The following is a 24,832-nucleotide window of genomic DNA, read 5'->3' on the forward strand; positions in this document are numbered from 1 at the left end:
AATTTCTTTCAGAATAGTTTGCCTTCACCATTATTCTAGCAGTCTAATTCAGAGAAGACCAACAAGTACGAGCAGGCAGTCCAAATTGCTCACATTAGTATACTTGTCAAAGCATTTTATAATTGTACAAAATTGATATTACACAATATGGCTGTAAACAATCTAAAAAGAGCCATACAAAATACATTTATTTTTACAAAGACTATATTACTGAAATTACACTTACTTTCCTAGTATCATTTCAAGAGTAGAGCATAGCAGCAGGGAGGCCAGGATGGTAGCGAAACATCCTGAAAATGACACAGTACCTTAGGCATGCTAGGAGATAGAAGAAAATTGCACTAAATAGACTTTCTAAAATTGTCAGTTTTTGTTTTACAAAATGAAAACAAGATAGCATGCAAAAGGTGACATGCAACAATCACAGATATTATGTGGTCTGCTGGGATTATACAAGAGGAAGTTTAAATTCATGAAATCTTCCCTGCAGTGGTCGATTTTGAAGGATCGATAATGAACTTTCCATTTTAAGAATGATATATATGAAAACAATTGTGGTAGCCCATCAAAAACAAACTTTATTTACAGGTAAATTTTAAAAGAAGTGCGTGTGTGCGAAGAAACGCGTGTATGTGGGCATGCGCGCTAAAGTAAAAGTATTTTTTATTGTTCGCACACATTTGCACATATAATGTAAAATATGTGTACATTTGGGGTGCAAGGTATGAGTATATTGCACATATATTGGAGCAAATATACACACATTCCACATAGGCATGCGTAGTTCTGCACGCACGTGCACGCAAACTCAAGGGTGGGAATTCCTGATCCTGGGTCGACTTTCCAAAATGCCAGCAAGAGTCAGGCAGCCCAGTTTCACCACCAGGGACATCACCCATCTGCTGTCTCTGGTGGTGGCTGATGAGGGACACTTGTTTCCAGTGCTGGGCCAGAGGCAGGCCTGGTGTGACAAAGTGTGCACACCATGCATTTGCACAGAATGGTATACCTAGGGAGGTGGCAGGCCAGCGGCAGCAGGCGAGGCTGTGGGCCACCTATGGAGCCTAACCAGCCAGTGACCGAAGAAGAAGAAGAGCACTGGTGACAGAAGGAGAGGCCTGACCTCCAGGTATGGGCATGTGTGCGCGCACGCCCACGCACAGTTCTGCTCCCTCCTCCCAACCCCAAGCAGGAAGATCGGTGAGCCATACAGCCTGAAGATAGCAGGAGGCTTGCAGTGCTGTGGTGGAGCTCTTCCCACCATGGCCTGATGATAACAGGAGACCTTGTATGTATTATGTGTGAATGAGTGAGAGCCTCGGAAGGCTTCTTACTTTTTTCAAAGTAAAATGGATGTAAACCAACAAAATTTTGTTTTGAAAATGTCATGAAACTTAAAAGGAAATGTCATTGACATTTCTTATGTAATTTCAAATGAATGTACATCTCTAATGATCATCCCAAATCCCATGTTTGCTTTATGTATAGAACTTTACCCCCTATACCATACTGCTTTCTTGGGTTTATGCAACCCAAAGGCATGACCCTGCATTTTTAAGCATTAAATCTCAGCTGCCAGCTTCACTAGATTCCTCCTCATTTTTTTCTACACCTTCCAGTCTTTCTAACCTATTGCAGATTTTGGTATCATCTGCAAAAAGGCATTCCTATCCTGATAGCCCTTCCATAATATCTCTTAGGAAAATGTTAGAAACAGACTCATCCCCGCGGCACACCACTGGTTACCATTCCCCTTTCCTTGGAGTCTCATTGTTTACCACTAACATTTGTGACCTTCTACTCAGTTTTTAAATCATTCCAAGTCACTTTAGGATCTACACTAGGGTGCTCAGGTTGTTAATAAGTGTTGCCATGTGAAACAACGTCAAAGGCCATGCTGAATTCCAAGTACACTAGTGCTCTCCCTAGTAGATTATTTATATTTGAACTCCACCAGACTGTGTAACAGTGGGTTATTTTTAGTGGATGGGGTCAGAAGGCCTAACAGTCAAAGTGCTTTAAAAGATTTTGTTTCCCCTGTCAGAAAAAATCCTGGGTGCATGGGTTACAATTTGGCCCCAGCATGCCCTCTGGAACCCCTTGCACCCAATGAGAGGATGGGGCAGGGCTTACATGTACATTATAAAGGGGGTCCAATCTTAATAAGGTGCCTGTCACTTTTCAACCTACACAAAACAGTCTGACATTCAAACACAAAGCATCCACATTGTTTGTATTTGAAAATGGAGTTGCTGTCTAGATAAAACGTATATGCATAGTTTATGTTGACTTAAATGAAGGTGTAAATTATGAGCATTAGCAGACATTTTTGAAAATTAAAGGGGGAATTATCAAACTGCTTACATTGGTGCCAACACTGCAGATATTTTTTTATCTAGTGGATTTGCACCATTGATCAAAGCAAAAGTATGCACAGGAAATAGTACCCAACAGTTTTGTGCCTTTTGGCTAGGATCAAGTGTAGTATTTGTGCCTGCTTTTTCTGCAGGTACTTTTCTATATAAAGCAATGCATCAGGTTTTGAAAACTATGGGGCAGATTTTCAAAGGGTTACGCCCGTAACCCCCGAAAAGCTGCCCCAAGCTGCCCCTGCATGCACCGAGCCTATCTTGCATAGGTTCGGTGGCGCACGCAAGCACCGGGATGCGCGTATGTCCCAGGGCTTCAAAAAAGGGGCGGGAAGGGGGCGGGTCCGGGGGTGTGGTGGGGGTCCAGGGGCGGGACCAAGGCCTCCTTCGTTGTGGCCATGCCGGGGAATGGTGCGCTGGCAGCCGGCCGGCGCGTGCAAGTTATGCCCAGAGGGAGGCGTAACGTCTGCAACAAAGGTCAGGATGGGGGTTTAGGTAGGGCTGGGGGGTGGGTTAGGTAGGGGAAGGGAGGGGAAGGTGGGGGGTGACGGAAGGAAAGTTCCCTCCAATTTCGGAGCGGCCTCGGAGGGAACTGGGAAAGGCATCGGGGCTCCCTTAGGGCTCGGCGCGCGCAAGGCGCACAAGTGTGCACCCCCTTGCGCGCGACGACCCTGCTATAAAATCGGGCGTAGATTTGTTCACACTGGGTTGCGTGAAGAAATCTACAACTGTGCGTATCTTTTAAGATCTGGCCATATATGTGTTGTTGCCTCCCTTGACCTAACCATGTTTCCAGGAACACCTCCACACAAGGATGGTGGACAATTTACAGAAAGCCATTTCCAGGGTCACTGCTTTCACAATTGCCTCCCCATTTTCAACCATGTCCCTGAAACCTCCCTCCCTGCCCTCCCCCCCCAAGCCCCTTTGTAGAAGTTAGAAGTTTATGAAAGTACTCACATGCAGTACTTTTAGGTGGATGAAAATCCTCTTAAGTATAACCCTCTTTTTACTTGCAGAAATCCAAGCTAAGCCTCTGAAAATGTATCCTAAAGAATATATTTTGAAGCCCTTTGAAATATTTTCAGTACAAAAATAATCTCTACTACTTTAAGTAATATTTCTATTTTGTTGACTGGAAAACAAAACATACTGATATGATGCATTCCTTCTATTACTTTCAAGTTTTATTTTGTCATTTACATTCCATGGCTGATATATATTTATCGGATCCAGACTTTTCATTCATCTAAAATTTATTTGTGATATCTTGAAATCCGAAAGCTTTACAAGCTTTTCCTAAAAATGTTTGATATTAAATTTAGTGCACATGAATACTAAGTAGAAAGCATAGGAGTACTTTAGACATGGTTTAAAATTCCTTTATTTCAAAAAGGATTCAGAATTCAGCTATGGGAACAGTTTGTTCTTGTTAGAAGACTGATGGAAGCATCTGTTTCTATGACCCCCTTTAACTTATTAATTGTGAAACTTTAGCTGATTTTTTTTATTTAAAGGCTAAACCATTTTTTGATGCCTTGGTTCCTGGTCCAGTAGCTGAAGAACTCAGCGGTTTCTCAGCTATTGATGCGAGGTGGGAAAACTTTCTTCTAATTTCAGTTTCTTAGGAATCTAAACTTTTATCTGCTATGAAGGATTCAAGCAGTTTTTGACCCCTTCCTGCTAGTCTGCTAAAGGCAACTGCAAACACTGGCCATGATTAATCTGTCGCTTAACAAGATTTTTTGGCTTCGACTCTTAAAAATGCTGTTTGTTTTATTGCTATGAAGCCCTCATCTTTAGACCCTGCTGTGCCATTAAACTATCATCCTATTTCTAATAGAGATGTGCTTCGGGTAAAAATTTCATGTCTGGCTTCATTTCCCCCCCCCCCTCCCCCCCGTGGGAATTTCATTTTTCCCATGGTTTGGGGTTTTTTTCGGGGGCCCCGATTTTCAGGTTAATGGCACTATCCGGAGTTAGTGCGCGCTAACTCCTGATAGTGCACACTAACCTGGTAGAGTTAGCGCGCACTAACTAAAAAATGAATTTTTTTCCGAAATTTCAAAAAAAATTCAATCATTTTTCGGTTCTCCCGAACCATTCCGAATTAGGAAATTTCATTGACATTGCCTAATTCACGAAAAACGATTGCACATCCCTAATTTCTAATCTACTCTTTCAGGGGAAAATTATTGAACAAGCTATATGCACAGCTCCAGGAAATTTTGCAAAATGGGGGATCCTTAATAAGTTTCAGTTGGGATTTTGCAGGTGCACAGCATTGAGAGGTTTTTGACCTCTCTGCTGGACTCCTAGCAGTTAAAGTTTGATGGAAGCTGTGCTGTTTTGGTGATTTTTTTGGGTGTGGGTATGGGGGGATTTTTCATCAGTGTTTCATCATGTTGGATTGTCTTAGTGTCCTGTGGGTGGATCCCTGTTTGTGCAATGGTTTAAGTTATTTCCTATAGATTGTGTCCAGTGGGGGTAACGTGGGACTCAATGTTCCTTCTGGAAAGCCATCTGTTTGGGGATTCCTTGGGGTTTCTCTTTGTCACTGGGGCTTTTTAAATATTTTTTTGAAATCCATTGCCCCTCTGTTGGACTTTTTAGGCACAGGGTATAAAATTAATGTGAAAAAAGTAGGTTTTCCGATTTAAACCCAGAAGACCAACGTGTTTCAATCTTAGGCCACGATTTGTCATTCCATGCGGAATAAGAACATAAGAACATGCCATACTGGGTCAGACCAAGGGTCCATCAAGCCCAGCATCCTGTTTCCAACAGTGGCCAATCCAGGCCATAAGAACCTGGCAAGTACCCAAAAACTGTCTGTTTCATGTTACTGTTGCTAGTAATAGCAATGGCTATTTTCTAAGTCAACTTAATTAATAGCAGTTAATGGACTTCTCCTCCAAGAAATTATCCAAACCTTTTTTGAACCCAGCTATACTAACTGCACTAACCACATCCTCTGGAAACAAATTCCAGAGCTTAATTGTGCGTTGAGTGAAAAAGAATTTTCTCTGATTAGTCTTAAAGATCTCTATCATATCCCCCCTCAGCCATCTCTTCTCTAAGCTGAACATCCCTAACCTCTTCAGCCTTTCCTCATAGTGGAGCTGTTCCATCCCCTTTATCATTTTGGTTGCCCTTCTCTGTACCTTCTCCATCGCAACTGTATCTTTTTTTAGATGCAGCAACCAGAATTGTACACATTATTCAAGGTGAGGTCGTATCATGGTGTGATACAGATACACTTATGTTTTTCTTCTCTAGCTTGTACAGGTTTGAGTAGCATTTAGGTGGATGCTGGCATCATAGATATTTCACCCAATGAATCCCAAATGTCTGCTTTCTCCATTTCTCTATTTCCCCACCTCTCATTTTCTCAGCAGAAGCACAATAGACACAGCCTACACCCAGATTACTGGAAGAACTAGTATTCATTGAGGCTGAAGTACCTTAGGTGATACCAGAAGGCGAAACAGCATTGAAGCAGCAAGAGTAGGCTGAAATAATGGAGACAAGTATCACTCCAGTGGATCTCTACAGCCAAGGTCCCAATCTGCTTCTGCTATTGTGAACAAGCAAGCCACATTACCACACCCCATTTGACAGAACCCCCAGCCATCTTAGCCCAGGAGAAATTGGACCAAGTGGTCTATGCAGCTTTGTGGGCTTCTGCAGAGAGCTCCATTTCCATCAACAAGATATTCAACACTTGGACAAGAGTGGGTAAAACTTTCAAGCAACCATTGTGAAATGCATAGAATGCATCACTTGACAGAGTTAATAATGTAGGAGCCATGCACATAAGGCTGAAAGGACAAGAGTAGCTACAAAATTATAACTGAATTAGAAAGAAGGAGAAAACAGAATTAAAGCATACTGAATGCAGAAGACCAAACTTTCATGAATACATTTTGTCTGGTTCTGAGCTGTCTCTGTTCATAGTGACATACTAACAGCCACCTCAGCATCTGATGAAGAGCCCCTGGTGTTGCGCTCGGGGGTGTAACCTTGTCCTGAGGCAGTGGAGAACTGCCTCCTGGTAGGGATCAGGAAGCAACTGCCCCCAGGGGGGGAGGAGCACTGGAGGAGACAGAGGGCTAGGAAGAGCTTCACCACTGGAAGCCCAAGGTCCCCCTGGGAGGAGCCCATAGGGACCTGGGCCACTTGGTTTTAGGTGGGCCTCACAGGATCTCCTGGGAGAGTGACAGTCCGGCATGCCCACAGACAGAAGGGGAGAGTGGTCAGATTCGAGACTGGACGTCAGATATAACAAGGAGGACCAGAAGAGTGTAGGTGATGACAAGGCTAGGAAAAGAGCCAGCATCTAGGAACGTGGTCAAGCAGGCAGAGGTCAGAGTCCGAGGGTCGGTCCAAGGAGTAGTCAGCAATGCAGAGGTCAGGTTCCGGAGATCAGATGAGGTCACAGGCAGGCCGAGGTCAGAAGCCAGGCAGCAGGCAGATGAGTCTAGGAACAGGCAGAGGTCCGAGGGCAGGCAGCAGGCAGGCAGGTCGAGGAACAGACTGGAGTCAGAAGGCAGGCGGCAGGCAGGCAGGTCGAGGAACAGACTGGAGTCAGAAGGCAGGCGGCAGGCAGGCAGGTCGAGGAACAGACTGGAGTCAGAAAGCAGGAAGCAGGCAGGCAGGCAGGTCGAGGAACAAGCCGAGGTCAGTACCAGTAAGACAGTCCGGAGGTACTACCTGGGTAGACGAACAGACGAACAGGAACAGAAGGACGCAGGAGAACTAGGAAGCAGGAACAAGGCAGGAACAGAACTGGAACAGAAGGATCCTGGAACAAGACTTGGAACAAGGCAGGAGCAAGAACAAACACAGTGACAATCTTAGCACAAAGCTAACCCTATTGCCAAGGCAAGGAAGTGCAGGAATTGACTTCCTTATAACAGGGAATCAATCAGGGCGCGCTGCAGAGCTAGGAAGCGCTCTTGGCCCTACAAGAGGCCGAGCGGTCCACGTGCACACGCGTAGGGGCATGACCGACACAGCTGAGGACACCGAGCTCCAGCGTGAAGCCTGACACGTGGTGGAAGGCCCAGCAACCGCTGCCGCGGGACGCTGGGGCCTGGAAGTACTAGCAGCTGTCGCTAGGGAGACCGACCCAGGACCTGCCTTGGAACCATGAAGATGAGCAGGCCCATGCGCAGGCCGGGCGCGAACAGGATGCGTAACAGTACCCCCCCCTTCTAGGCCTCCCCCTACGTGGCCGTGGTTTATCAGGATGAGTCCTATGAAAGGTTTTCAAGAGCTCCTTATCAAAGATAGTGTGGGAAGGTTCCCATGAATTCTCCTCGGCCCCAAATCTCTCTCAGGCTAAGAGGTATTCCCATTTTCCTTTACGCCGCCGAACGTCATGGACCTCTCTTAGCTGGAGGGAAGAGTCAGGTTCTGTAGAGATCCGTGGAGGAGAGGGAACTCTACGTGAGGGCCAGGAGAGGACCAACGGCGTCAACAAGGACACATGGAACGTGTTATGGATACCCATGGCACGCGGTAGCTGGAATTGATAAGATACAGCTCCCACTCTTCGGATCACAGGGAATGGTCCAATGTACTTCGGAGCCAAGCAATGAGAGGGAAGTCTCAGTCGTATGTGTCAAGCGCTTAGCCACACTTTCTGACCAGGTCGGAAGAGTGGAGCAGGAAGTCTATGGATGTCAGAGCTACACTTGGAGCATTCAGTGGCTTGGGAAAGATGCTCTTTTACTTGGTTCCATACTTGACAAATGGTGTGAGCCATGGATTGTGCCGCTGGAGAAGGAACTGTCAGCGGAACTGTAGTGGTCACAGCAAGGGATATACAGGCAGGATCAATGATGAAACTAGGAAATTCAGGGATGTCTTCAGGTTCAAAAGACCTGGATAGCGCATCAGTGCAGAGATTCTTGGAACCAGGGCGGAAACAGAGGACAAAGTTAAATCGTTCGAAGAAGAGTACCCATTGCATTTGGTGCGGATTCAGGAGTTGAGCCTCTTTAAGGTGCTCAAGGATCTTATGGTCAGTGAAGATGGTAAACATGTGTTGCTCCCCTTCCAACTAGGGATGCCACTCTTTAAGCGCCAGCTTGACTGCGAGGATTTCACGGTCACCAATGGAACAATGTTGTTCCGTAGGAGAAAACTTATGTGAATAGAAAGAACAGGGAATCAGTACCCTTGGGGACCAACTGGCTCAACGTGGCTCCTGCACCGATTGCAGAGGTGTCAACCTCTATGACGAATGGACGTTGAGGGTCCAGAAGCCGTAGGCAAGGACCAGAGTGGAAAGCCTCCTTGATCGTCTGAAAGGCAGCTAGTGCTTTGGATGTCCACACCCAAGTGTTGGCCCCTTTCCTAGTAATCGTAGTGAGCGGGGCAACCAGGGAAGAATAGTTAGCAATGAAGCTCCGGTAATAATTGGTAAAACCAAGAAAACGTTGTAAGGCATGGAGGCTTACTGGCTGGGGCCAGTTGCAGATTTCCTGGACTTTCTCAGGGTCCATAGAAAATCCTTGGTCAGAAATGATATACCCTAGGAAGGGTAAGCGATTTTGCTCGAACAGGCATTTTTCCAGCTTGGCATACAAATGGTTCTCTCTCAGGCGTTAAAGGACGATCCGAATGTGATCTTGATGAGATTCAAGATCTTTAGAGAAGATCATGATGTCATCAAGGTATACGACTATGAAAGAATACAGGAGATCTCAGAAGATTTCATTCATAAGGCATTGGAAGACCACTGGGGTATTGCATAGCCCAAAGGGCATCACACTGTATTTGTATTAAATGCAGTTTTCCAAATATCATCAGGTTGAATGCATACCAAGTTGTACGCACCCCTCAGATCCAACTTGGAGAAGATCCGTGCCCCTTCAAGGCGATCGAACAGTTCACTAATGAGGGGCAGCGGGTACCAGTCCTTGCGGGTTATGGCATTGAGCCCCCTGTAATCAATACAAGGGCGTAAGCCGCCATCCTTTTTCTTAACGAAGAAGAACCCTGCACCTGCAGGGGAGTCAGACGGATGGATGAATCCTTTTTCTAGATTCTCCTTAATATACTCAGACATGGCTTGAGTCTCAGTTTGAGACAACGGGTAGGTTCTGCCTTTGGGAGGCATAGTGCACAGCAGGAGTTCAATAGGACAGTTGAACTTGGGTAATGGAAGCAGGGTATCCACTTTCTGCTTCGAGAAGACATCATTGAAGTCAGAATACTGTGGAAGCAAACCAGGTAGGGTAACAGACTTCAAGACAGGAACTACTGGAGATACAGAGTGCAAACAAGTTTTCTGGCATTTGGGGCCCCACTGTACTAACTGCAGGGAATGACAATCGAACTGGGGTTCGTGGGCCTGGAGCCAGGGCAACCCCAGAATAACCGGATGGGTTAATCACTTCAGTACAGTAGAAGGACATCTCTTCCTCGTGGAGAGTACCCATGGTAAGACGAACAGCCACTGTCTGGTGAGTGATGAGACCTGGAAGGTTACATCACCGTGGGAACATATTATTGAAAGTTTTTGAGTCCTTCAAGTACAACAAGTTTTGGAGTTCTTTAAGAAAATCTTTATTAGATGTCATATATACAACAAGAATAACTTTAGTGGATATCACACACAAAAATATTTTTAAAATATATAAGCAAAAAATTTTCATTAAAAAAGCTCACTTAAGGAGGAGGTTGGAGGTTAATGATTATAACATGCATAAGAACATAAGAAGAACATAAGAAAATGCCATACTGGGTCAGACCAAGGGTCCATCAAGCCCAGCATCCTGTTTCCAACAGTGGCCAATCCAGGCCATAAGAACCTGGCAAGTACCCAAAAACTAAGTCTATTCCATGTAACCATTGCTAATGGCAGTGGCTATTCTCTAAGTGAACTTAATAGCAGGTAATGGACTTCTCCTCCAAGAACTTATCCAATCCTTTTTTAAACACAGCTATACTAACTGCACGAACCACATCCTCTGGCAACAAATTCCAGAGTTTAATTGTGCGTTGAGTAAAAAAGAACTTTCTCCGATTAGTTTTAAATGTGCCCCATGCTAACTTCATGGAGTGTCCCCTAGTCTTTCTACTATCCGAAATGCATATGGTGCAGGGACGCCTACACGATTATATGAAACCTTCAACTAAGTCCTATAAATATTTTTAAACAATACATTGAATGATCACATTTTCACTATTAAAAGTTATACCACAGTCATGTAGGTTATAAAAATTGGTATACTTTTGGAAAAAGATATATCATTTAGCATTTATAGCAAATATATTACAGGGAGTTTCTGAAGAAATTTAAATTGTACAGTGATTGAACAGAGTGTTCATTTTGTGATTGAGTATAAGTCAGAAATTAGCCACTAAATATTGGGCCCTAAGAGTTTTATTTACTTTACAGATGTCAAGAGAGGAGTCTGGCTATGTAGTGAACCAAGTACTATCATTGTATTATACACAATTCAGAAGAGCCCCAGAGGTGTCCTACAGTTCACATGTACCTGCTCCTTATTCAGAGTACAGAACTATCCATAGGATTTCTGAACCACAGACACAACCAAACACCATCCACAAAGCAGAACTCACCAATAAATTGTCAAAATCATGAGACAAATCTGAACAAAATAAAGAGTTCAACCATCTACCAGAAACCTGTCACTTTGTATCACTCTAGTGAACACTTAAAGGTGAATCTTAAAAGCCTGGCGCATGCCAAAACTGCACACAAGTCGGTCCGGTGCGCACCAAGCAGATTTTAAAAGCCACCTGAGTACGCGCGTACTTGCCACTACACACACAAATAAAAAATTCCCCCAAAAAAGTGGAGTGTGGGCGTGGCCTGGGCAGTGCATGGGCATTCTTGGATTTAACTTGAAATTTGTGTGTTAATACTTACACTCCCAGGCACTCACTGAGGTCCCCTGCCACTTAACTTTACTTCTGGTTTGGATGGCGTGAACGTCATAAAATGAAAAAAATAAATAAACACATCAGCAGGGTTTTATGGGTTGGAGCTAACTAGGGAGAAGGGAGGCTATTAGGGCTTGTAAATCCTATTCCTTACCTGGGTGAACTAGGAATGAACTGGGATAACTGGTAATTTTGTTGGTGTGCATGTTTTTTTTTTAAATCCCCCCACTTATGTGTTAGAAGCGGCATTGGCAAGCATAGGCTCACCTGTTCTTAAAATGGTGCCGTCAGGCTGTTTTATGACATGCGCGCATATATGTGGGTATGTCATAAAATGGGCTAGTACCTGGGTGCGGGCCGATGAACGTGCACGCTTGTGCACCCATGCACTTGTTTAAAAGTTACTGTCTTAGTCATTGAAATACTCTAAAGGCATAGATTAGTGTTAGCAACAGCAGATGGAACCTCTGGACTGCCTACCTTTAAAAAACGTCTCGATAGGCAAACCTGGGGAACAGCAAGAGATTACCTTATTTTTTGAGCCCCAACAAAATAAAGAATCACAAACTCTGTCTATAATCTCAGCGCTCATCTGTGTGGGGCTTACTCTATTGTGATCCCAGACATAATCAAGTTCTTTGCCATTCATTTCCCAATATCTTGGGTTCTTATAATTGCAAGCTTATATAATGCAATTCATTAAAATGAATCATAAAATACACAAATTACATATTTTCCATGGTTTTATTTAAAATATCTGTAACTGCAGTAAACATACATTCCAATGTTGAGTGCAATGTGCCACCACCTTTCCAAAAAAAGAGTCTATGAAATTTTAATATATGGAGTGAATTGATTGGCTGACAATGTTTTGCTTTATAATACAAAATAGAGGAAGACTTAATTTGCATCAACTTTTAATTCCTGCTCAGTATATTACCACCTGCTCAGTATATTACCACCTTTAATTCCTGCTCAGTATATTACCACCTTATGTATGGTTTGCACCTTTAAATCAATATATTTTATATGCAAACATCAACACTTTTAACAATGTATTATATATAAATAGATTGCAAATAATGGGAAAACAAGATGAATATTGCTTCCAGAGTAATACTATTTGATAGCTCTCTGATATTTTGGCCTTAAAAATATATATTTAAAAATATGAATACTAAGTTGTTTCATAAAAACAAAAGCACCTTTCAGACTGTCTTGCTATGCAATTACTCAGAGGTCAAGGTACCATGTTGCGTTAATATAATTGAAAAAAAAATGGACAATGTATTTATTATTTATCAAATATTTTTCCATAGGCAAACATTGGGAGAATAACCATGACAAATCAAGCCTCGTTGAGAATTATTGTTTATGTACATATATATTGAATATTAATATCTAATTTATATATAAACACATAAAGTTCTACTGATATTTTGAAAACAAGCACAAAATTCTTTGTATTATAACTGTCCATAGCCTATCTCACAGAATTTCATTTTAGGTAGTTTATCCTTCCTTATCTAAATGTGTAACTCTAGACTTCTTGAAGTTTAGAAAATTGCGTTTTTTCTTTTTCTTTGGTGATAGAGAAGAAATTGTGGGATCCTTTTGAATGAATACAAATACTTTCTCTCCTGTATCTGTTAAATGTATTTCCTCTGCAGCTCCATGTTTAATTGTATCATAATAGCCACAAGGTCTGAAAGATGAAAGTTTAGACAAACTCTCGATATGGCTAAAGGAGACTCGTTTCACAGGTTTAAGATGTTTCTTCTTCAAAATGCTGGAAAACAAAAATCATTGCAGTTACATATTTTACAGAAGCCGAAGTACTGAACAACAATTCACACCATACTTTCAAAAGGATAAGGAGAGGAATTTTTTGATTTCAAATAAAAATGGTTCAACTATTTAATATTAGGTGAAGGGAAGAAAGTTAGTTGATAGTCACTAAACCCAATTGCACAAGACAAGACCTTGGTTATCAATCAGAAATAAATTGTGATTTTAAACTCATTCATAAATAATGAGACCTCATAAACCGTTTGGAGTGCATGTAAAAGTAGCATATATGCATGTATGTAGCATGTATGCCCATATAAGTTATGTTATAACCCTCAAGTTTATGCTCAGATTTTTGGTTTTGCTTGGAGGGGGGGAGGGTGGTGTAGGCGCATGCTGGGGCAGGATTGAGAAATAGGCATGGTCGTTGCTATTTTGTAAGACATTTACATTTTTCATTAGCAAACTTTTACACCTGCTAATTGACTTACATAAGTGAAATTGGCAATGTTGGCTGTCTGCAGTTTTTGGGTGAGAGATCTGAGAGAACTGGTGAAGGAGTGTGTAAACTGGTGGCAGTGTCAGAGAACTGGTGTTTCCAAGGAGTCGCACAAACATTTTCAAAACATTATATGCACATACTTTATAAAATACCTGCCTTCACGTTTAATTCTGGGTGTTTATTTGTGCAATGTTACAATTATTTTGCACATAAAATATACGCACATATATTTATAAACTGGGTAAAGAAAATATTTGTTTCCTTGCATTGGAACTATACGCACATACTGAAACATGTCCATACTTTTGGAGCCTAAATATGCAATATTTTATAAAATGTACAGCTTCCACTACACAGTTTGTGACATATTAGCATTAATCGCAAAGTGTCCACTTAGAGGTAGATTTTAAAAGCCTTGCACGCACAAAAACGGTCATATATGTGTGTAAGCAGGCCACGTGGGAGCTACATGAATTTTAAATAGCCGGGAAGGACGCTTGTACATCATGCGCACAGAAAAAGAGGGCATGGGTGTTCCAGGGGGTTGGGGAGTATTGTTACATGCACATTCAGAGGTATTCATTGTAAAATTGACAACAGTAAAGAATTTTAGACCTTATAAGCGATGAAAATTCTAACAAAAGGAGTTGCAAGTCTCTGTTAGCTTCATTGTACAATTCAACTCCTTTTCATCACTTATAAGAACTAAAAATCTTTAATGATGTCAATTTTACAATGAATACCTCTAAATGTATTTGTAATACCACTCCCTATCCCCAACCCACCTCCTGAAAACTCACCCCGAAACCAAGTGCACTCTGACAATAAACTTGCTTTGAAAATCCAGGGAAAAGTCTGCATGTGATAAGATACATGCAGATTTTACCCCTTCATGCACAGTTTTACAATTACCTTCTTTAAAGTTAATACAAATCCATATACATATGAGCAAAACTCTAAGAGGCAGACTGTATCTTTTCTAATTGAGAGAAGCCTTGTTTTCTTCAGAGATTTCTGTAAATATGGATTCTTCCAGTTGCATATCAACGGCTGGCTTCATTACCAACTGCTGCAGGGGAAATGCATTATTATGTGAATCCACATGTCGTCTGCAGTTCATAATTACATATCATATTGCATACTGTGTAATAATTAAGCACTTCAAATCTATAAACTGGTCCATGCTACAGCAGACAGTGCATTCTACTGTTAGGTACTACTGCTGCATAGCATGTTTCATTTTACAAAGGCAATTTTCAAAGCCATTTCCATGTGTTAAGCACTGCTTTGCCTGCAGAAAGGGGTTTTAGAGAATTTCCCTTTCTCTGTTAGTGAGCAAACTTATGCCTGTAGGTCCACTACACACTTAAGGGTGAAGTTTCAAATTTGCGCCTGTAAACATTAGCACCTGCATGCATAAAATAGCATACTTACGAGTTGCATGCTATTTTAAAAACCACAGCATACACATATACATCAGGGTCCATGAGTAAATCTGCACAAGTAAAACAGGGGAGGGGGCCAACATTTATGCAAGTAAGTTACTATTTTACAACCTGCCAAAGGGATGTGTGTGTAAGTCTTTTACTTGCATATATTTACTCCTCCTCAATATCTGGTGTAAGAGATCATAAACATCTGAAAAGTGAAACAATGAGTGGATAGAGGGGTCTGGGTGAAATGGGAGGATATCAGGCTGAAGACTCAAGACAGTTTGATCCAGTATGGCAACTTCTTATGTTCTTATGATCTTAAGAAGCTGCAGATGGACTGGATGAACTGGTAGATTAATTGGTAAAACTGATTATATCAATGCCACGCACATGCTATCAAATCACGTATGTAAAATACAACTTACAAGGGGTAAAAGCATCTAATTAACGCAAGTAAAATCTACTCACAAATCCTTTTAAAATGTAAACTAAAAATACATGGGTATATGATTTGCACACACTTATCTGGTTAAATTCCAACGTATCCAGTTAAGTAGTGCCTTTGCCACTACTTAGACAAATTTGATCTTATCTGGCTACATTCCGGTTTATCCAGCTAAAAAGCAGCAGGCACTACTTAACCAGATATGTCTGAAAAGTGCTACTTGCCCATTAGTGCTTTTCGGACGTATCTGGATAAGTGCCACTACTTAGCAAGATATATTGTCATTAATCCGGATAAGTGAAAACTTGCGCAGCTCGTGCTTTTTACATACGTGAGCATTTATGCACGCATATGTACTCATATTTAAGACTTGATTCTGTCATTTCCCTGCAGGATATAAAATACATTACCAAATTTGTGTGTTCCCATATACATGCATGAATGGGTGAATGTAAGTAGTTTTGAAAGTTATCCTTGTAACTTGTTTCGCAAGAAAAAGTCATTTTTGGGGGAGGGATTGTGGAGAGGTTTGCACTTGCATACATACTTTTGAATTAGCAGGTGTAAATATATGCAGTTTTCCCAGAATAATTTTCAAAGTGAAAGTATCTGCATACTTTCACTTTCAAAGTTGGTGCAAAATCTGAAAGTAAAGTCATCCACAAGCTTTGCACCAATGCAGGCAGTTACTAAGTTACACCCTAACAGGTGAATTTTCAGAGGAGTTATGCATGTAGATTTAACATACTATCAATGTAATTTTCAAAAGCCATTTACTTGCATTAAATGCACTTAATGCCAGTAAATCCTATGGACAATTTAATGGCATATATAGCAGCAATTTTCAAAAGCCCACTTACATGGGTAAAGTGCATTTACACATACAAAACCCAGTTTTCAGCATGTCCTGAATGACAAACTTGAATAGAATTGTGACAAACTGGAGTGGAGGAGTAGCCTAGTGGTTAGAACAGTGGACTATGAATTGGGGAGAGAGAGAGAGAGAGAGACTGAGACTCTTTATAATAGGGATGTGAATCGGGCTTCGGACGATATTTTCAAAATAGTCAGAAATCGAGGGCTCCCGATAAGAGAACCCCCACAATTTTGTTCCTGGGGTTCTCTTATCGTTTTGGGGGAGGGCGGGAAAAACGGCACACCAAAACAATCCCTAAACCCACCCCGAACCTTTAAAACTGTTCCCTTAGCTTCCCCCACCCTCCCGAACCCCTCCCCAAAACTTTTTACAAGTACCTGGTGGTCCAGTGAAAGTCCCGGGAGCCATCTCCCACTCTCGGGCCGTTGGCTGCCACTAATCAAAATGGCGCCGATGGCCCTTTGCCCTTACCATGTGACAGGGTATCCATGCCATTGGCCGGCCCCTGTCACATGGTAGGAGCACTGGATGGCCCACGCCATTTTTAAAGATGGCGCTGGCCATCCATTACTCTTACCATGTGACAGGGCCTGGCCAATGGCACGGATACCCTGTCACATGGTAAGGGCAAAGGGCCATCGGCGCCATTTTTATTAGTGGCAGCCGATGGCCCCAAGAGCGGGAGATCACTCCCGGGACATTCATTGGACCACCAGATACTTGTAAAAAGTTTTGGGGGGCTTGGGAGGGTGGGGAAAGCTAAGGGAACAGTTTTAAAGGGTTGGGTGGGTTTTTTTGTTTATCGGCTCGGGCACAGCCGATAAACAAGACCGCGATCGGGCCGCACAAAAAAAAATTAACTATGTGAATCGGAACCGGAATCGGAACCGATTCCGGTTCCGATTCACATCTCTACTTTATAAGTCTCTCATATAAGTAAACTATTCATACCACTGTAAGAGGGTCAACTAGTAACTTGAGGTGAGGTTTTGGTGGTGGTCTAGGACTTGGGGGCAGTTTTACATGCACAATCAGAGGTACGAATAGCACAGTACACATTAGTGAAGATTTGGTAAGATTTGGTGTGATTTGGAGTTAGGAAAGGTACACAAAGATGAAATTTGTACATTGTACTCTCGACCTAGTTTGATGCACTCTCTACCTAGCTGCTATCGGAACCTCACCTTGAGTTATTAGTTGACCCTCCTACAGTGGTATAAAAATTTGACTAACATGTGTGCCACCCCAGATGCTCTCTCTCTCTACTCCACTCCACTCCTCTCCTCTTCACTTTCCTGCCTGAAACGGGATTTGCGATATTTATCGCAAATCCCGGTTCAGACATATCGCACAGCATAACGCCAGGAAAAAAGATGTAGTTATTTCCGGCATTAAAACATGTGATAGCATGCACTAGGGATAAGAGTTCTGGGGGAAGGGGTTACAACTGGTTGTTTGGTTGTGCATAAGAACCAGCTACCTGGGAATTTTTAAAGTAAATTTATGCACATAAATTTGCTTTGAAAATGTTGGGTGACATCTTCACTTAAAAGCTACACACATACTTTCCCCCTACCCATACAGTTATAAAATCATCCTCAAAGAGGGTAATTTTCAAAAGGTATTTCTGCAAGTAAACCAGTGTCTAACCCATGGAAATGGCCCGTATCAAAATCGCCCGTCGGATATGCAGATCAGTTTAAATGCTTAGAGTCTGTACACATTTAGGGGTAGATTTTAAAAAGCATTTACTCGAGCAAAACTGGTTTTTGCTCGAGTAAATACACTTTACTCAAGTAAGTGGGCTTTTCAAAATTGCTACAATATATGCCATTGAATTGTCCATAGGATTTACTCAAGTAAGTGCACTTTACTCGAGTAAATAGCTTTTGAAAATTGCTACGATAGTATGTCACATTTACATGCGTAACTCCTTTGAAAATGACCCCCATATGTTTGCCCGCAGTGAGCAATTGCATTCCTGGCGGAGGAGCAGGGGAAGGGGTTTGCACTTACACACACACTTTTGCACTTTCAAAAATACGCACATAAACTTTCTCAGAAAATTTCAGTAATGAGGAGGAGTAAACCCATGTGGGCAACTTTAGTGGGGTAATTTGCAAAAGAGAGTATGCTGGTGCTTTCCTTTTGTAAACTGGTGTAACATACACGTGCATTTGATTAGAAATGTATGCGAGCCATTACAAATTACCTCCAAAGGGTAGTAACCTAGGCAGGAGTTGCTCCATCGTATGTGGATTGCAATTCAAGCTAAACATTGTTTTAGAAAATTGTGTCTATAAAATATATCCAATATATTTTATTTTACTCTTATTCCTGATTCTGCTCCTGTGACAAAAGGCCCTTTAATCTTTTGCCATGTTGCTTGGCGTACTTTCTGACAGGCAACATCAAGCTAAGTTTAGGTTAACCAAAAAGTCTGTTCATGGACTGCAGGTTAAAGCAAAGGTGGGCGTCACTCATAATTCCAAATTACTATTTTTAATTATAGAAATAGGAGTCAATTTTCAAAGGAATTACATGCATAAAGGTAGAATAAATTATAACAGTTTTCAATCATGCACAAAGAGCATGATTTTCAAAAGCATTTACATGCTTAAAACTAGGTTTACATGAGTAAATGCAGTTTACCCTTGTAAGTGGGCTTTTGAAAATTGCTACAATACAGTACGTACCATTAAATTGTCAATAGGTTTTATCCACACTAAAGGGCAAATTTTCAAAGAGCTGCGCACATAAAAATCGGGACCAGCCACGCGCATAAGTCCCAATATGCGCACAAGTGCCGGCCCCTGAAAAAGGAGCAGGAGGGGGCATGATCTGGGCAGGACGGGGCGGGACGGAGGACAGTCGGGACAGCGGCCATTAGCCACTGTTCCGGGGAAGCGCGTGCCAGCAGCTAGCTGGCGCACGGAGGTTGTTTCTGTTCCAATGGAGCAGTAAGTAAAAAAACAAAAAAATGGGGATAGTTAGGGTTAGGTTAGGGGTGGAAAAGGGAAGAGGTAGGAAGTGTAGGGTTAGAGATAGGAAAGTTCCCTCTCAGTCCGCTCCTTAATTGGAAGGCCTGATTGCGTTGCCATATGTAATTTACTAAAATTCACCCCCCCTGCGTACGCTGCCCGCTCATGCGCACGCATGTTATAAAATCAGCACATCTATGTGCGCGCATCGGGAACCATGTGCACATGGACATGCGCGCACTCCTTTTAAAATCTACCCCTAAGTGTATTTAACATGGGTAAATGGCTTTTGAAAATTGTTATGATAGTATATTACATTTAAATGCATAACTCCTTTGAAAATTCATCTAATAAAAGTCCATTTGTACACATGTAAGACATTTTGAAAATTACCTACAATCTGCTTTCTTAGTCAATACTGTGGTTCTGGCTGGACATATAATATGAGTATACTACTGTATACTCATATTATATGTCCAGCCAGAACCACAGCATTTCAAAATTTCCCAATTATTCACCATGGAACCTTATGACATATAAGCCAGGTCAATCAGTGGGTCAAATGAAGACTGCTTTGTACTGTGATTAAAATCTTAGCAAATCAATACAGTTGAGCATAGTGGTTAAAAGCTACCCTGTACTCTTACTAATATAAAAAAAAAAGCTTAGTATGGAATATCAGTTGAAGCAGACAAAATCTGCTTTTTGCAAAACAAAACATTTTTAAATTCAATACACTTGTTCATGCTATTAAGGAGAGAACCCTTAATTATAATAGACATTTCCTTAGAATTTATGGACAAGCTATATATGGCATAGCTCAAAGGAAAAGCTTGTGGCAGAAATGCTGAGTGGAAACATTTAGAAGTAATGTTTCTAATACTTGCTCATACACAATGTAAATTTTCTTTCATAGTTAACATTTTAAAGGACAGTTCTGTATTATTGTACAACTAAAATCTACTCAGGTTCAATAATATGCATTGTTGCTACATAAAACCCTTCATGTATTTAAATGAGCACTACTTACTATAGAACAGAGGTTCTCAAACCTGTCCTGGGGGACCCCCATCCAGTCCAAGTTTTAGGATATAGACAATGAATATGTATGAACTCAATTTGCATACACTGCCTCCCACTGCATGCAAATGTATCTCATGCATATTCATTGTGGATATCCTGAAAACCCCAGGCTAGGTTTGGGAAACACTTCTATAGGAACAAGCCATCTGAAAAAATGATAAGAAGGAATGATTTCTTGGTCTGGGAGAGCTGAGCTGGTTCCATTATTTTGCGTTGGTGTTTAGTGACAAAATGATATTTTCAAGTGAAAAAATTGATTTCACAGTGGTATAATTATTCAATAAAAATGAATTAAATTTAAAAAGGATCATTTTATAACTCTTCGCATAGGGCTAAAGTGAATAAAAAGTATTTGCTTAGTTTAACCCAAATTTTCAATTTAAGCTTTTGCCACCATTCTGCTTTAAAACTTGGAGCTGCGAAGATTAGAGCAGGCTTATTTGATATGGGTAGATTTTAAAAGGGCCGTGTGAGTGCCCATAAATGTGCGTATCTCACCGTGCGCAAAGATACACGCTATTGTATAAAGTGTACACGTAGGTTATATAGATAAAGTAGGGAGGATCATTATCGGGACGAGTGGATAATTGCTCGTAGGTATGTCGCAGCTGGAAAGGCGGGTACCTGGGCCAATATAGAATTACTAGACATAGGTCAGCCACGGGGCTTGCAAAGGCTGCGGGTCCCCCTTGCTTGTAAACGCGGCGGGGCGGGGGGGTGTCAGAGTGACGTTGCCTTTCTCGAAAAAGTGTCGGGCGACAAAAGGGGGGTGTGGTCCCGTAGCAGTGAGACCAAAGGATTGGTCCGGGTGGGGGGGTGAATTGTTATGATGTTGAATTCGTATTAACTATAAGTTAATAAAAGCTGCGGCCAATTTACACCAAAAGAACGTGTAATGTGCTATTCTTTGGGTTTTGGAAAGAGGGTAGGATACCAAGAGAGCCGGAGAGGTGTCACGGCTCCCAGAGTCAATGAAAATTCTAACAAGAGGAGCTGATTTGTACACTGCCTTCTTTGCTAGCTGCATTGTACAAATCAACTCCTTTTCATCAGTTATAAGGGCTGAAATTCTTTAATGATGTCAATTTTACTATGAATAACTCTCAATGTGTCTGTAACAACACTCCCCCAACCCACCTCCTGAAAACTCACCCCGAATCAAAGTGCCCCCTTACCATGGTCCATATATAGTGTCAGGCTGAGCCTTATATAGAGTCTCTTTCTCTCTCTCACATGTACAGCTATTTAAAATTTGCGCAGCTCCCACATGGCCAACTTACATGCATAAGTGGCCATTTTTTTGCGAGCAAGGCTTTTCAAATCCTACCTCATAATGTTGATTTTCAGGGCACACCTCTACAATAGGTGTAAATTTACATGTGTAGTGTTGATTTTGAGAAATAACACACCTTAATTATTTCTCTGTCCCCCACTCTGCTCACTAGAATGCCTTTTCTCTATGTATAAAAATATGCACCTCAGTGAGTTACATGTGTAATTTTATGAGCAGCACAACCCCCTTCCCACCAAGCAATTTTCTAAAGCCAATATATGTATGCAAAACCCCATTTTACATATGTGAATATTTTTTTGAAAACTCAGCCCAAAGGAGGCAATTTACTAAAAGGTGAATTTTAAAATCCTGACATGTGCATTAACTAGGGGATGCATGAATATGTCAAGTTTGCGAGCATATTTTAAAAGCCGCCCCGGATACGTGCATAAATGCTACTGCGCACACATCTCGGAAGTTTGGAAAAAGGGGCAGATGTGGGCATGGTCTGGATGGGTCATGAGCGGTACATGGGCATTTCAGCACTTTAACCTGAAGTTTGCACATAAATACTTACACGAACTGGTGTGCATTGATGCCCCCCTGCCATGTAACTTTACTTCTGCCATAGATGGTGTGTAAGTAAAAAAAAACAAAACAACAAGCCATTTCAGAGAGGTTTAAAGGGTCTGGGGTAACTGGGAGTGTACAGGCTATCAAATCAGGGTGGGTTGCAGGACCTATCTGTTAATGGGGCAAACTGGGAACGAACTGGTAAAACTGGCAAAGGTGTCGTAGCCCGTCCCTTTTAAAATCTCCTCACTTACACAGTAGAAGTGGGATTTGCACTCACAGACATGCACCCACTTAAAATTGAGCGCACATATGCACGTGGCCAGGTATTTTTAGAACATACGCTCATATTTACGTGAATGTTATAAAAATGCCACTTCCCTGGGTGCGAGCCAACACACGTGCACATTAGAGATGTGCATTCGTTTTTTCCGAATTGGAAAATTTCAACGAACTTGTCCAATTCGGCATGTTTCGGGGACCCTGAAAAATGATCGTATTTTCCATTTTTTCATGAAAATTCGTTTTTTGGATAAGTTTGCACTAACAAAAACTAACAAAATGTAACAAAATCTAATGATTTTTATTAGTGCGCGCTAACAGAGAGTTAGCATGCACTAAAGGGAGTTAGTGCACGCTAACTCAAAAAACGATTTTTTTGCAAAAAAAAACAAACAAACCCCGAACCGCAAAAAAATGACATTTTCAGTGGCGGCCGAAAAACAAAGAACAACACGAACACAAAAAACGATTCACATCTCTATAATATGTGCACATTCATGTTGGTTTTAAAATTCATCTTTATGATGGTATCTTTCAAACCAGCATGTGCCCAGATACATGGCCATTTCATAACTTACACGTGTATATGCACACATGTTATAAAAATAGCCTGACCGCATGATTATATGCACCCATTTTTAAGTGACAGTGCACCTATGCACATAAATCCCACTTCTACTGTGTAAGTTGGGGAATTTTATAACAGGCGCACATCCATGTCATTACCAGTTTCACCAGTTCGTCCACCAGTTCGCCCAGTTAACATCTAGGTCCTTCAAACTCCCTGGTTTGATAATTTACACTCACCCCAGTTTCCCAGACCCTTTAAATACCTGAGAAATGGTTCTCTATTTTTATATTTTAACTTACGCAACGTCCTTAGCAGATGAAAACTTATGCAGCAGGGAATCTGGGTGCTCACCCAGTCATGTAATTTTTTACCTGCACATTTCCTGGCCATGCCCCAAAATGCCCAAGCTCTGCTCAGACTACGCCCAAGCCTCTTTTTGAAAACTTTTTGAGATGTGTGCGCAGCGGGAGATATGGGCGCATCTGGGAGACTTTTAAAATTCAGTGGGCACGAGCCTGACTTGTGCTTGTATCTCCCGATTTTGGTGCCCGCCAGGCTTTTAAAATTCACCTCAAAGGGATTTCCGTAGGTAAAAGGGCATTCACCCTCAGACAATCCCTTTTGAAAATTGCCCCATCTATCTGGGTTTAGAGCACAATCATTTAATTTTGAATCCATATGCATTCTTTACCCTGCATACTCTGTAGGTGCAAAGTATATAGGGTAAATAATCGCCATGACCCCAGCCCCCTGCCAGATTCTCAAAGGGAAATTAAGTGGGGAATATCTCTTTGAAAATTAGCTTGCAAATTTTAAGTGAGAAAATATAGCCAGATATTCAGCTAAAGGTAACTGGGTACATTTACCCGGTTATCCTCACTCACTCAGTGTGTTTTGAATTTGATCCCTGGTGTCTCCAGCCCTGCGTACATTGAGCAGCGCTAGAGTAGTAGCATGGTATGCTGAAACATACATTTTGAAACTTTTGAGGCAGAAAATGTGTGCACACATCCCACAATGAGATAGCAAGCACGTGCAATCAAGTCCAATGTCTACTGTACAGTTTCCAAGCTTGCATGGGAGACAGAGAAAAAACAATTCCAACTAACATTAAGAATTAGAGATACAGTTTTACTCAGAAATGCATATAGTTTGCTCTGGATGTTACGGGCGCGTCCGCCACGCCGCTGATGGGCTGAGGGTTTGGGCGCCCTCTGGTACATATTGTAGGCGCGAGGAGCACGGCCGTCTCTAAAGCAGGTGGTGTGAGCCCTTGGGCCACGGCAAGAGCTAGGGAGGAGCCCCAGCCACACCGTGGGAGGTGAGCCGGTGCTGGCATAGAAAGCCAGGCGGGTACTGAAGCAGGGGTTTAAGGAGCGGAGTCTGACCCTCAGCCGGACCTGCACGCCCATGACAACCAGCAACGCAATGTTGGTTGATGAACGGTCCTCCGACTGTTCTAAGCCATTTCGGACCTGCCGCTGGGTAACGGGCAAAGGGCGGCAGGCCGGACAGAGGACGAGGGCAGACAGAGTCCTCAGTACACGGAAGACATCTTAGACGAAGGCTAGTGCAGACATCGTAGACAAGGCTGGTGCAGAGACATCAGAGGCAAGGGCTGGTGCGGAGACATCAGAGGCAAGGGCTGATGCGGAGACATCAGAGGCAAGGGCTGATGCGGAGACATCAGAGGCAAGGGCTTATGCGGAGACATCAGAGGCAAGGGCTGGAAG

General features: G+C 42.2%; 1 protein-coding gene across 2 annotated transcripts in view; it reads right to left on the reverse strand.

Annotated features, from left to right (window-relative positions):
* Positions 1 to 12,021: 12,021 nt before the first annotated feature.
* The window catches only part of EVC2 (EvC ciliary complex subunit 2), a 440,866-nt gene continuing 428,055 nt past the window's right edge, over positions 12,022 to 24,832 (reverse strand). For both annotated transcript variants that reach the window (XM_029591151.1, XM_029591159.1), the window contains exon 21: positions 12,022 to 13,080. In XM_029591151.1, coding sequence (XP_029447011.1) covers positions 12,804 to 13,080 — 277 coding nt within the window. In that variant the 3' untranslated portion in view covers positions 12,022 to 12,803. The remainder of the gene's footprint in view (positions 13,081 to 24,832) is intronic.

The sequence above is a fragment of the Rhinatrema bivittatum genome, chromosome 1, assembly GCF_901001135.1.
Source record: "Rhinatrema bivittatum chromosome 1, aRhiBiv1.1, whole genome shotgun sequence".
NCBI lineage: Eukaryota > Metazoa > Chordata > Amphibia > Gymnophiona > Rhinatrematidae > Rhinatrema > Rhinatrema bivittatum.